This window comes from Halichoeres trimaculatus, unplaced genomic scaffold (genome assembly GCF_033239565.1).
Source record: "Halichoeres trimaculatus isolate MK-OKI-2021-1 unplaced genomic scaffold, fHalTri1.1 fHalTri1_scaffold_10, whole genome shotgun sequence".
NCBI lineage: Eukaryota > Metazoa > Chordata > Actinopteri > Labriformes > Labridae > Halichoeres > Halichoeres trimaculatus.
The window spans coordinates 35,367,678-35,382,217 of NW_027437187.1; the positions used below are offsets into that span (position 1 = coordinate 35,367,678).

A 14,540-nucleotide genomic window follows, 5' to 3' on the forward strand; every position below is an offset into this window, starting at 1 on the left:
CTCCCCTATTTCAAGAAAAGCTGTAAAAAGTTTTTGAAAGTTTGTGCAGAGGAAAGTTAACACTGATGGCGACATCAGAGCCTGAAGCGGTGATTTGTCTCGTCCTTTGCTGGGAACAAACACGTGTTTTGATGAGTTGCTTTGGCAGACTTCATCATCTGTTTTCACACGGAGTAACAATTTGAAAAACTCTCCTCACAGGATACATGAGATTAAAAATGATAGGCTGGATGAGTCTCCTCTGACTAATGTCCCTGAACGGTGACACAGACTTTAGTCACTGGTCGATAAACTGTCCTTGTTGTTGTTCGCATTAGTCTTGAATCATAATAGCGCCGAAAGGAGCTGTCGCTGAGATAAGTAAATGATGACAACCCTCTGTGTCTTCATCCTTCAGACTGTGGAAGGCTCTAACTCTCCATAAGGGTCACTAAAGTTGATATATACGCACATATTTTCTCCAAATGTGTGAACATAAAGCGCTGAAACAGTAATTAGTGGACTGATCGGCCTGATAGGCTGCACCTGTGTTAGGAGCTCTGACCTTTGACCCGTCAGACAATCTGTCTTGGAGTTTGATTGAGTCAGACATGCAGCACTGTTGATGTTTCCATCACAGCTGCAGCAGCTTAACGCTGATGTGCCGTAAAGGATGAAACAACACATCATCTTAAAGTGAGGCGTTCATTTTCAGAGCGTCTTCGCTTTACGATCGGCCCATAAACGCTAACAGCCGTGTGTTTTATTCCCCTGGTTTAAATCAGTTAGCTGCTGAATGTCTCACTCTTATTACCACAGATTTATCCCTGAACAATAATGTGTCCAGTGTCTGTTTTTGAATCCTTCAACCGTACACACATGGGAAGTAGTAATAAAATGAAGTGGACTGTGTTATGAACAGCCTGCGCACTAGCACAGAGGTGATTGATATCAGCAATTCAACCTTTAGCATGCAGAGACACAAGACCGTTAAACAAATCAGGAGTAAATAAATAAAAGTTGACCTTTTTGCCTCCCAAATCCTGTTCCTGAAGCATGCAGATGTTTGCTCTGAGCACAGGAAATCTCAGACCAAGTGAGTGCTTCTGTTTTTATCTACTTTAACTTTATTACGTGGTTTGTCCTCCTTGAGCAGCAGCTACAGCTGCACATCTCTGGCATAGAGTCAGTTTATTTCCCGAGAGCTTTAACACAAGTATTATCCCATGACTTCTGCGACTCAAGACAAAGACTTTCCTTTAAAAGTTTGACGGATCTGCCTTCTTCATCCGTCTGTTTTACAACTCAACCAAATAGTTCAAATCTGCTGAACGGGGCTGAAGTCTGGATTCAAAGGGACCAGTCCAGCTTTTTTTATAATCCTTTTTATAGAGAAAATGAGCTGAATCTCCTTATAAAACTCCATTCTGTGGTTTATTGAGCGTCATGATGGCTCTGAAGATATTTCACGAGTTTCATCCAACATAAACAACTGAAATCGAAGGATTTTGGCCACCGCTGTATCTTGAGTATCAATCTGAAGGTTGTGTTATCATGGAACTTGCTCCATTTTAAACCTTTGACTTCCTCACTGTCACGGAAAACGGAACCCTGGGGTTTTTAAAAAATTAATGAAATAACATTTTTGAAAAATTAGTTGAGTGATTTTATCAAAATATATGGTGCAGTCTGCCAGGACTTGGTTGGTGATCAGAGGGTCACTGGTTCAAGCCCAAGCGAGGAGCCAGGATATATTTTTCTTTTTCTAAATATTTAAAATTTCAAAAATGTTTACATTTTTTTTTAAATATATTTAATTTCATAACTTTTTAAAATTTCACAATTTTTTGAAATATTAAAAAAAAATTTTTTTTGGCAAATTGTTTTGATATGTTTTTTTTTTTTAATTTTGGGAATTTCCCAAATCTCTGATATTTTTGTAATTATTATTTTTTGAAATTTGCGAAAAGAAATTTAATTTTAACCAATTTTGATTTTTTCCCCCTAATATCTACAGTTTTTTTTTTTTTTTTTTTGACATTTTGCACATTTTTCAAAGTTCAATTTCTTGGAATGTTTTCATATCTTTGAAATTCATTCTATTTATTTTATTTTTTTTACAGATTTAATTTCTGTGTGGATGAATTCATTGAACTGACGGGTGCTGACTTAGTATACATGATATACTTGATATATGGCAATGCATTAAGAAACAACAAAAATTGGGTTAAGCAAAACTGTTGTTATCAAATTTAGGTACTATTTCAGAAATGTACAATTTTTGCAAATTTATTACATCATTATTATAATTATTATTTTCAATTTTTTAAAATTTCAAAAGTGTTTGGATTTTTTTTTTTCTTTTTTTAAGTCTTTTTTGGAATGTTGCAACTTTGAAAATTATTTGATTTCTATTAGCAATCTTTGGAAACTTAAATTCATTTTAGATGTTTGCAATGATTTTGTTTTTAATTTCTGCAAATTCTTTAAAAAAGTGTTTTATTTCTTCCAATTTTTCAACTTCAGAATCTTTTGGAATTTTTAGCAGATTTATTTTAAAAAAAAGACATCACATTTACAATTTCATACATTTAAAAGAAATCCTTGTTTGTGTAATTATTCACCAGGTTTTAGCTTTGTCTAGATTTTTATACACTAGGATATGGAATAGAATTTAGAATATTCTTTTATTGATCCCCCATGAGGGGAATTTTTTTGTCACAGCTGCCGCAGTAAATACAATAACAATAAGAAATAGAGCAATATTTTTGATCATTTTGCAGGATTTTTGAAACTGATCTCTGCAACTTTATTTGGCTGGTTTCAACTTTGTCACTCTGTCTTTAAGTTTTACACCTTACGGTGATTGATATGCAAACATCTCAGCAACTATAAAAAGTTTTGTATCTAATTTTTCTTTTACTTTTCTTCTCTTGCAATATATAAAGACATTACATGGCTTGTAGATTTACATGTTAAACTAGAAATTAAGAAAAAAAAGAAAAATGTCTTACCGTCTCCACTCCCTCCCCTGCAGCATTACATCCTGGCCTTTGGGGGCATCATCGCCGTCCCGCTGATCCTGGCTGAACCTCTGTGCATAAAGGACAACAACAGCGCCAAAAGCCAGCTCATCTCCACCATCTTCTTCGTTTCTGGGTTATGCACGCTGCTGCAGACCACGTTTGGCATCAGGTAACAGTCGGGGCTGTCTGTGTGAACATGGGGAGAGGGAGATCTGCTGATGGGGAAACCTTTAGGTTCCCTGGGAATGTTTTTCATCAGTGTTAACAACTTCTATTACAGATTTTTATGGAGCTGTTTCAGATTTATTGGCAGTTTAAACTGGAGGAAACCCCCACCCCCCGCACGGTGTGTGCAGATAGTGGATTTAGAGATTCAGACTGAGACAGTTTTTGAACCAGGCTGTACATATGTTTTTATCTGCTGTTAAAACAACTTTTTTTTGGCTTGGTGTGTTTGTGACTTCTGGTACTTCTAGAGCCAGCTTCAAGAGGACACTTGAGAAACAGCAGATTTTAACGCTTCATGTTTTTGAGACCAGAAGTTTCTATGGGGCGCTGATTGTAAAGTTGCACACACAACAAATAATAACAACATTTCTCCACATTAAGCCCCAAAACATCACTTTTTATGCAAATTTAGTGAAATATTTGTGAAATTTATTTGTCAAATATTGTGTTGAAGGTTTTTCTAAATGTTCAATATTATATATAAATTCTATACAAAAATGAATAAATGTTACAGATAAATGTCTTGATTCTAAATATTTAGCTAATTTCTAAACATTTGGTTTACATTCAAAATATTTCATTTAAATTTCTAAATAATTAGCTAAATCTAAATATTTATCTAAGATTTAAAAAGTATTTCGTTCATTTCTCAATATTTGGTGCTTCAGGTGGGCGGACTGTGAATCTGAATATTAGCTTAATATTCAGAAATTGTAGCTTAAGATTTAGAATTTTTTTGACTCCATATCTAGAAATCTTTGCAAGAGTTCTAGATCTTGACTAAATATTTTCGGAATTAATTTTTCAAAATATCTGTAATATCAAAAAAATGCAAAAAAATAAAAAGTTATCTTATATTTTGGCTTTTTAATTTTTAAAATTTCAAAAATTAGCAAAAATTTCAAGAATTTGCAGAGAAAATATACATAAATATGCAAAAAAAAAATCTAAATTCTTAAAAGAAAACTTGAATAGTAAATCAGATATAAATGATATTGCTAAAACTTATCATTTTTTGGTGTTTGCTTATGTTTTGCCACAAAACAAGCATGTTAACTATCTGGCAGATTGGCAATTCAGTAAATCCATCGACACAGAATTATGTTTACTGATAAAGTTAGCAGCAGCATCGTCTTCATTTAACTTTTTCACATGGTCTGGTGCAGGAGTCTGCAACCTCTACTTTCATAGGAGCAATTTACCTCAGCTCACCTGGCTTGAAGTCAAACTTTAACTTCACAATAAAGACTACAGAGTGTATAAGAATCTATACATACTTGATACTGATTGATAATCAAACAAGAAGATTTTCAAATTAATATAATAATTTATAAAATTGAAAATGTGTTGTCTATTTTTTATTATATATATATATATATATATATATATATATATATATATATATATATATATATATATATATATATATATATATATATATATATATACACATATTTATATATATATATATATATATATATATATATATATATATATATACAATAAAAAAATTGCAAACTTTGTATATTCGAAAATTGACAAAAACTTTTTTTTAAAAATGTGATTTCAAAAATACAAAAAAATCATAAAAATGAAATACCACAAATTTGTAAACAATTTAGAAAATTCAAAAATTTGATAATTTTTTTCAGCCAAAACTGGAATTTTATTACATAGTTTGATAATTAAGTTAGATAGTTTAAGCTCTCCTAGTTGAAAGTCTCTCAAACTGAAATTTTTGTTATAAATACACAAAAAAAGTGATTGTTTTTGTTGGTCAGCTTTGATATGCCACACTGGATATGCAGGTGTTTTTATCCCGTAACTTGTGGCTGACATTGGTCATGAGTTGGGGAGGTTGATGATGGAAGAGGAAGGCTAACTTTGAGGATGATGCAGACGTTACCACAGCACCACTCATCGTTTTCTCTGTGAAGTTAGAGATGACTCCACCTAACTGATTGTTGAGCTCAGAATCGGCAAAGAGGCAGAGCTGAGGCCGTTAGCCTCCTGGGGATTGTCTCCAACGCACACACCTGTCAGACAAACGGCCACGCCCCTAATTATGTGTAATCATGTAACTCTTAGCTTATATAATCAAACCAAGGCTGTAAACATGTCCTGCGTGTCTGCAGAAACATCAACCAGTTTTCATTCAGGGCTCTGACTGGACGTCTCCTCAAGTGGACACTGGAGGAACTACAGTCTTCTATTGCTGGGTGCTGTTCGGTGAAACGTCGGGGGGAAGAAGTAAAGCAACAAAGAATTTACACGTCCATTCTGCGTCTCTCTGTCTAGCCTGACATACAGCTCACGCAGACACCCTGTGGTGGTTCACATGCAGTTAAACTGTGAGTCAGCCCGCCGCTGGGCTCTGTGTGACGGGTTTGAGCTTCACCTCAGGATAAGAAACTGAAACTATTTCCTCAGAGTCTTATGATCTGAGTTTACGCTGCATTCTTTGACTGTTTTTTTCTGCCAGAGATGTGAAGTCCTCTGCAGTTAGAGCTCTGTGAGGAAAAAACCTTCAGAAACGATGCAGCAATCCGCGTGCTTCACCTCCGAGCAGCTGCCACCCACACACAGAGCACAGCACAAAACATAGCAGGGCTCCACACATACTCTCTGCCCCCTCAGCGCTGCCGTAACATTAAGCCTGAGCAAATAGCTAATGCTTTTGTTTCAGTTCTCCACCTACACAGTTTGGCAACGGCTTAAAAGGACAGAAGTTTGATCCTAGAAAACTCTTTGACATTGAATAATAAGTAAGTTAATCTTTATTTTTACTGCATCCTTCAACACCACGGCTGCTTTTCAACAGCAGCTTTGTGCGATGAAAGAATGCAGGGATCAAAACACAAAGGCGCAGACCAACATGTGCAGAAATGTGTTTGATGCAATGCAGCGGAGGCTCAGAAACTCATGCACAGGTCACATCACATCATGTGCACTTTTGGGAAAATATGGCTCCTGATAAAGTCAGTAGACATCATCATCATCATCATCATACAGTTTTTTCACATAGTCTGCTCCAAGGGTGTGCTACCTTTACTTTCATAGGAACCATTTTGCCTCAGCTCACATGGATTAAAGCCACTCAGGAGCCACATAATCTACTTTATGTTCACAATAAAGACGCAAAGTGAAAAAAAGGAAATTAATCTTTAAAACATTAAATAGAATAATTATCTAAACAAAAAAAAATTAAATTAACACAATTGAACATATGATATCTTAGGTTTTTTTTATTTTGTTGTTATTATTATTTTTTTCTCATTTTTATCATTATTATTTTGCAACAATTCAACATTTTTTGTAGTTTCAAAATTTGCAAAAATGTGGAAATTCTTAAATTAACAAAAAAAATTATATATATATATATATATATATATATATATATATATATATATATATATATATATATATATATATATATGTATATATATATATATGTATATATAAATAATAAATCTGAATATATTTCAGATATTAAAATTTGAAAAATATGCAAAATGTCCAAAAAAATGAAATTTTAAAAAACCTGTAAATATTTATTAAAATTTGAATTTCATAATTGGTTAAAAGTGGAACAAACTTTGCGACTATCAAAAATTTGCAGTTATTTAAATTTTAAAAATATGTCCAAAAAATGAAATTTTAAAAACCTGTAAATGTAATAAATAAATAAATAAATAAATAAATAAATAAATAAATAGATTCCGTAATTGGTTAAAGTTGGAAGAAACTTTGCAAATTTAAAAAAATTGCTAAAATATCAAAAATTTTGGAAATTTCAAAAAATTGCAAAAAAAAAACATGGACTTTCTCAAATTAGCAATGAAAAATTTTCAAAATTTTTTTTAATTTGAAATATCTAAAAATTACAAGAAATTGAAATTTCATAAATGCGCTAGATGTCCAAAAATAAAATTTTAAAAACCTGTAAATATTAAAAAAAGATGGAACAGATTTTGCAAAAATATCAAAGAAATTTTGAAAAAAAAAAAAAAAAAATTAAAAAAATTGCCAAAAAATCATTTTTGAAACTTCATAAATTTGTAAAAACTTCGACAAGTTTTTAAATAAAAGAAATTTGCAAAAAAAAAAAAGTCAAACAATTTTTTAATTTAAATTTTAAGAAGAAGATATACTTTATTAATCCCTTTTGGGGAAATTCTATTTTTATGCTCTTAATCCCTCTATAAACACATACACACAGAGCACTTTTTTGCACAGAAAGATGCAACGATTAGAGGTCAGAGTGAGGGTGCTGCACTCTTGGTGTGCACTTGAGCAGTTCGAGGTTTCTGGTGCCTTGCTAAAGGGCACCTGACAGCACTCAGGAATATAAGCCACACCTCCTCAACCATCAGCCCAATTCCCAGTCTGGGTCCGCACCTGGGTTTGAACCAGCAACCCTTCGATCACTAAACCAAGTCCCTACGGACTGAGCCACATATTTTGACAACATGGCTCAACTCATCATTTTTTTGTTGTTTGCTTCTGACTTTCCTCATATTAAACCAGCCCAGACGAGATTCTTGCAGCTGAAAACAAATGCACAGAAAGGACCGTGGTGAATTTCTGCTGCCTCTGTCAGATTTATGTCTGTGGGTTAATGGTTTTAAACCAGAGGTCAGGGACCCTGACAGCGTCTGGAGTTAAAATATGAGACGTTTGCATGAGAGAGCAGAGCAGGGAAAAGAAGCCACCGAGAGTCTTATATCTTATTTACAGTCAGACTGTTATTAAAGCAGACCCACTAACTGTGATGTCTCTGAACCCATGAACCTCCCCCAGTCAGAAAACAACCTGCTCATTAATTTGTTGCCTACAGTGAACTGACATCATCAAGTCTGGAGACCCCTGACCTCTGACCTCTGACCTGCAGGTTACCAGTCCTCCAGGGTGGGACCTTCAGCTTTATCACCCCGACCCTGGCTATCCTGGCCCTCCCCAAGTGGCAGTGTCCGGCCCACAAACCGTCTGTGCTGCTGTCCATGCAGCTGCAGAACAGCAGCGCTCCGCTGCACGTGGACGAGTCTGACGAGGTCTGGATGTCACGGATGCGTGAGGTATGTCAGAAATTCATGGGAGCCAGATCCAGATCCTGGTTTCTTGTTTTCTCTTAGGTCTCCAACAAAACATGACTCTAATTTATGTATTTATGTTCTTTAAACTGCCTTACATCATTTGTGTATTTTATTGTGTTTTTTATATTTTACCTCATTTTTTTCGCTGAGCTTCGTTACTGAACGTGAAACGATAAGATCACAGTTTGCTAAGTTGAAGAGGTGTGAATGAAAAAGAAAAAAATCCTAAATTTGTCTGTAAACTTATCAAAACACTTCAAGATTTTCTTTATCTCATCTTTACAAAATGATAAGGTCTCAAGCACAAAGATCTGCCCCTAAAAGGCTTCCTGTTGGCTGGCAGCCAATCAGAGGAGAGAGGGTTTATAGAGTGGGAGTCTTAGGCCATGTCCTCACCTAGTCAGGTATTTGGGAAACTGCTATATTTTTATAACTATATTTTTATACATTTAGGCCTGTTTCCAACAGGAAACTGCAGTTTTAAGTCACTGAAAACAATGTTTTGTGAAAGCTTCAGCCAATGTGAAGATTTTGGAAAACTCTGGTTTCATGGTTTCATTTAGAAGGCGGGAAACAGAGGTTTCAGATCTCAAACGCCACAGCTGAATGACAGTGATGAAAAGTACTGATAAACATAGGTTTGGCATGCCTTGAGTTGCATTTATAGGCAGGTTTGCCCGCTGAGTGTGGATGAAAGTATTTTTAAAAACGGATGAGGGGGGATATTCGTTTTTTGAGCTACGTGTGCTCGTTCGGTACTGGTGCTTAGTTTGTTCTAATTACGTTTTGTTTTGGTTTTTCACTGACAAAGAGCCAAGTCAGTGCCATGTCATTACATCACCATAAAACGTCAGTACAACACTGCATACGCTCCAGGAGGAGGTGTGGTCAGGTGTGGACGCATGGAGCAGGAGATGCTAACAAAGTTAGCCCTTGGACAATTACAGTTTGGCAGAGATTAGTTTACATTACTTGTTTCTCACTGTCTGCTACTCATCTTTCCCACTGAGCAATGTGATGTTAAATTGACTTATATTTATTTATTTTGTACTTTTTGACGCCTAAATCAGGTCTCCTGAAGGTGCAGAATGAAAGTTTTTTTCACGTTTTTTTTTTGGACGTTGTATGGAGGTCAGATTAGCATCTTAAAAAGGTCTACTAATGACGTCTGAATGTGTGGATCCATTTTGAATGTTTCATTGACGTCTAGATTTGGTCTGTAAATGACGTCCAAATGCTGAACATCATTACAACGTCCAAAAATGGTCAGATTCACATGTCAAAATTTGTTCCCATTTTGCACGTTGCTCTGACGTCTAAATGTGGTCTGGTAAATGTGGAGAGCAAGGGAGAAATGAAAATGCAGGAACATGAGACAAAAGTGACACCCCGTCATGTGAATAAGATAAAATACATGAGACTGTTTAGCCTGTTTAATAAAATAAAAAAGTATGGATCTGATCTATAAGAGACTACGCATTACTGCTTCAATTTCTCCTCCAGTTTAAGTTATGAATGAGTGAATGCCAACAAAACAACAGACGACTCACTCAGCAGCTTTCCTTTTTAAGAATAATAAACAACATGAGACTGTTTAGTGTGTCTAATAAAATAATAAGGTATAGACCTGATTTATTGGAGAGGAAAGACTTTAATGCTTTAATTTTTCCTCCATTTCAAATCATGAGTGAGGAAACTAACAAAACAATGAACGACTCTCTCGGGAGCTTTCCTGTTTAAGAGTAGCCCTTTACAGCAGTGGGGATTGCTCTCAGACTGCAAGGGAAGCTCAGCTTCCCCTAAAATGTCCCTAAAAAAGTGTTGATATATTCTGCTGTGTGAACATTTCATTGACTAAATCTGCGCAGGAATTCCTTCATCTTTAGTTCAGAATCAGCTCCTATCACAGGTAACTGGCTCCACCTCCTTCTCATTCATCCCTGCAGCGTCTCAGCGCTTTAACACAGTCGGACGCTGAGCGTCTTCTGACTTCAGCGGGGAAGCGTAGAGTGGGTTGTTCCACTGTGGAAACTGGACGGTCATTGGATAAACGCTGGGCTTTGTCCCGCCCATCGGACGCTCAGCGTCTCTGGGGGTCTATGAGGCAGTGGGCTGGCCTGGACGCTGGGCTTCTGCATGATGATTGGATGATCTGTCTGAGGCTGAATCCCTTTTTGATTGACAGTGAAATGAGCCAGTCAGTGACCTTGAAGTATAACCCTCCACCGGAGCATCTTGTGTCAAGAGGAGCTTCTCCTGTTTAGAGCGGCTCAAGCTTTACACCCACAACACAATGGTCCAAAGACATTTAAGCATTCTAGCTCTGCTGGCCATTGAGAGAACACTGATTGCTGATCACAGATCATTTTCTTGAAAAGGAACACAGGGTTGAATTTAGATTTAATTGAATAAACAATTTATGATGTAGGCCGGAAAAAAATGAGCTTCCTCTCCTTGACTGACCAGCAGCTGCCACTGCTTTACACCACTGATTGTTGGTCCCTGTAGCCCCACCCCAGGCCCGCCTACGTAGTTGAAGCTTATGGTGCGTTCCATTAGTACTTGGAAGTCCGAATTCACGAGTTCCAAGTGGGAAACACCCCCTGAAGTTGGAATTTCCAACTGGGAAGTCGGAAGATCCACACTACCCCTGAGTTTACAATCAAAGATGGCTGCCCTGGATGTAAACAGTAATGAAGCTCCTGTTATATTCTGTTTATTTTAGAATTTCTGGCTGGTGGTTGTCCCAATAAATCAGCAGGATACACAGTATTATTCAGTGTTTATTTGCAGAAATCATGCAGGAATGACACGTTTTCCAGCTTGGCAACTGGAAAGTTTTTAACTCGAAGATAATGTCACTCCCCCTCCCCACTTTCCAAACAGAGGCTGAAATAAAGGTTTTCCAAAACACTAGAGAGAGAGAAATAGGATTTTTTCCAGCTAAGGAGGCACCTGAGGGACAGAATACAGATTAAATAAATTACAATACCCTCATCTTTAAGCGGTTTTGATGCCAGCTAAGTGTACAGATCGTGATAAGATCAATACAAACAATTATCAAAACCAACATTTCTGCAAGAAGTTAAAGTTCAAAAATTCCCCAGGAGCAGGAACGACAAACATCAGCGTGTCTGTCTGTTTGCATGTGGGGTTGATGTATTAACAGTAACTTGTATCCAGATCTAAAACTCAAAGTCTCCTGGTGCCCTTTCCGTTGACGTGGTCCCTCTGATCGGATTACATTCCTCCCAAAACGCATTAATCTCTCCAACAGATAACCTGAAACACAACATGCCTGAAGGAAAGCACATGACAGCTGCTGGTATCTTTCTCAGAGTCCCGTCTCGCTGTCCACAGATCCAGGGAGCCATCCTGGTGGCCTCTCTGCTCCAGATCGTCCTGGGCTTCTCCGGGCTGCTGGGTTTTGTGCTGCAGTACATCGGCCCGCTGGCTATTGCTCCCACCATTAACCTCATTGGCCTGTCGCTGTTTATCGAAGCGGGGAAGAAATCTGGAGGTCACTGGGGGATCGCTGCGCTGTGAGTATGTTGCTCAACGTACACAACACAGACGGGAATATACAGGATGTCAAAAAACGAGGGAACAAGTCATTCAATGAGGCCCAGCTCCTTCTTTTTGGTAGAAAAATCCTCCACATATAAACCCATCCTCCCCTCCTTTCCTCCTCTCCTTTCCAACCTCCTGAAATGCGTCTTCATTGACCCCCCACATCTCCAGATAATGCAGCCTAAAGTCATTACACAGAGTGATCCTTGTGGGTTTTAAAAGGTTCAGCACATCCACGTCCCGGTGCCATATATGGATGGTAATCAGTCACATCCTTCTTAGCCTCAATGCCTTGCCCCCTCTGCCCCCTGCTCAGTCGTCTCTGCAGAGGATATTCAACAGCTTACAGGAGCGCGGCCACATCGGGTAATTCAACCCTCGCTGTCTGTCACACCGCCGGTCTGTTTGGAGACAGAGCAGGGAGGATGAAGAGCGGCACCAAAACCTGGTCTGCACAAAACATAAAGGCTATTTTAGCATGGAAACCCAAATAAATTCAGGATCAGAATCAGGTTTTACTTCCAGGTACATTTACATAAACACAGATAATTTGACCTAGTGTATTAGTGATAACAACTAACAAGGAAATAATAATACAGAATTACGAGCTATACACTCTAAATAAAATGTTAAAAAAATCAAGAAATAAAATGTGAAAATATAGAAAAACGTAAGAAAAATGAAGATATTGCATTTCCTTGCAGCACATGGGTTAAAATGCTGAATCTGAAGAGGGAAAGAAGTGAAACCAAAAATAAAAATGTGAAACAAAATGGGAAGAAATGTCAAGTAGTTAAACAGAGGAGGAGATGAAAACTTTATTTAAAACTGTGACAAAGGCAACTTATGTGAAGACAGAGTGAATGAGTGAAGATGGAGTAAAGAAGTACAAAAGGAGGACGGAAGGAGGAAGCAGGGAGGAAGTTAGGAAGAAAGAGGCCAAAGGCAGGTAAGGAGGAGGGTGAAAGGAGTGAAAAGGAGTGTAGGCAGAAGAAGAAAAAAGAAGTGAACAAAGAGTAAAAATAGAGTACTGAAGCAGGAAAAAGGAAGGAAAAAGAAGTCAAGTCAAACTTTATTTAAAAACCGTAAAGTGATGTACAAGCTTTAAAAAAAACATCAATAAAAGCACAATGACATCTTATTCAGTGCACTTTTTTAACTTCAGTGTTTATATATTTTGGTTCTACTTTAGACAAGTTTTTAATTTTCATATTATTATTATTATTATTATTATTATTATTATTGTTATTATTATTATTATTATTATTTGGGCCTGAGCCCCAGAGAATCAGGGTAAGGCCCTATTGTAACTGTCAGTTATTATTCCGATTCTTTCTTTTCACCAAAACAATCACAAATTTGGACCCTTTTACTTGAAAAAAAGGTGAACTGACCTACCCACAAAATTTGGGCCTGGCAAAAATTGTATGACTGCACCTTCAGTGCAAAAATTCACCCTCCATAGCGCCCCCTAGGGGTTTAAAACTGCAGCTCCTTGGCTACTTTGAGCTACAGCCCTGAAATTTGGGGTGTGTAACAACCATGCCTAGTTATTATTATTATTATTATTATTATTATTATTATTATTATTATTATTATTATTATTATTATTAATATTATTATTATAATTTTCTGAATAATTAAGTTCTTTTTTTTTTTTTTTTAATATTTAGTGTACAAAGAGAGCGTGGTTTAAACTGGAGTCAAATTCCTTGTATTTCTTAGCGAATAAAGGCTTTTCTGACCCTGAGTCTGATCTTGATTCAAAGAATAAAAACACAATCAATAAAAACAAAGAGTTAACAAATGAACGATTTAAAACAGTTAATAGATTTAAAAAAAAAAAAAAAAAAAAAAACAGAAGAAAAATCCACAATAAATAAGAAGATGGAAGTCTTGCTCAACTAGTATTGAATAGCAATGCACAGACAGGTGTGTTTTAAGAAGTGATTTAAAGCCCTCAGTACTTTGAGCCGTCCTGATATTCAGAGAGAAACTGTTCTAGTGTGTGGGCGCAGCCAAAACAAAAGCTCTGTCAGAAGGAGGAAGAGAAGAAGAAAGAGAAAAGGAAGTGAACAGACATAAGGAAATGTTTAGCAACCTGCCGAAAGTTTAATATAATAAGGACCAAGATTCACAGAAAGTTTAAAAAGTGAAATCTTGATTATTTTAAAGCCCAGGGGGCAACCCTACACGTGTCCAAGGAGCACAAGGAGTGCTCTTTTAGAATATAAAAGAATATACTTTATTTATCCCGAGTTGAAATCAAGGAGTCACAGTAAAAAAGTGTATAGTGCAAAAAGGTCCATAAGGAAAAAAAAAATAATAATAATTTAAAACAAAAATAAAAATAAATAAAAATAAAATAAAATAAAACAAAACAAAAATTGAAAAAATAAAAAAATAAAGTAAAATAAAATAAAGTAAAACAAAAATAAAAATAAATATAAATAAAATAAAAATAAAATAAGATAAAAGCTAACAGTTTCACGGCACCTTGTTTGTGCACAAAGAACCATCCCAGGATGAGCTCCTCTGTCTCTGATGGTCATCCGGCGTGCACCATTTTATTGAATCTAAAACCTACTGTCACAGGCAACCCTGAAGCTCCCTGGCTAGGTTTTTATTGAGATGTTTTAAGAGG

General features: G+C 36.2%; 1 protein-coding gene across 1 annotated transcript in view; it reads left to right on the top strand.

The window, feature by feature from the left end:
- Nucleotides 1–14,540, top strand: part of LOC141796692 (solute carrier family 23 member 2) — a 75,345-nt gene that overhangs the window by 21,483 nt on the left and 39,322 nt on the right. Inside the window, exons 3-5 of the mRNA XM_074677938.1 lie at nt 3,017–3,174; nt 8,125–8,308; nt 11,687–11,868. Of these exons, the coding sequence (XP_074534039.1) occupies nt 3,017–3,174; nt 8,125–8,308; nt 11,687–11,868 (524 nt within the window). The remainder of the gene's footprint in view (nt 1–3,016; nt 3,175–8,124; nt 8,309–11,686; nt 11,869–14,540) is intronic.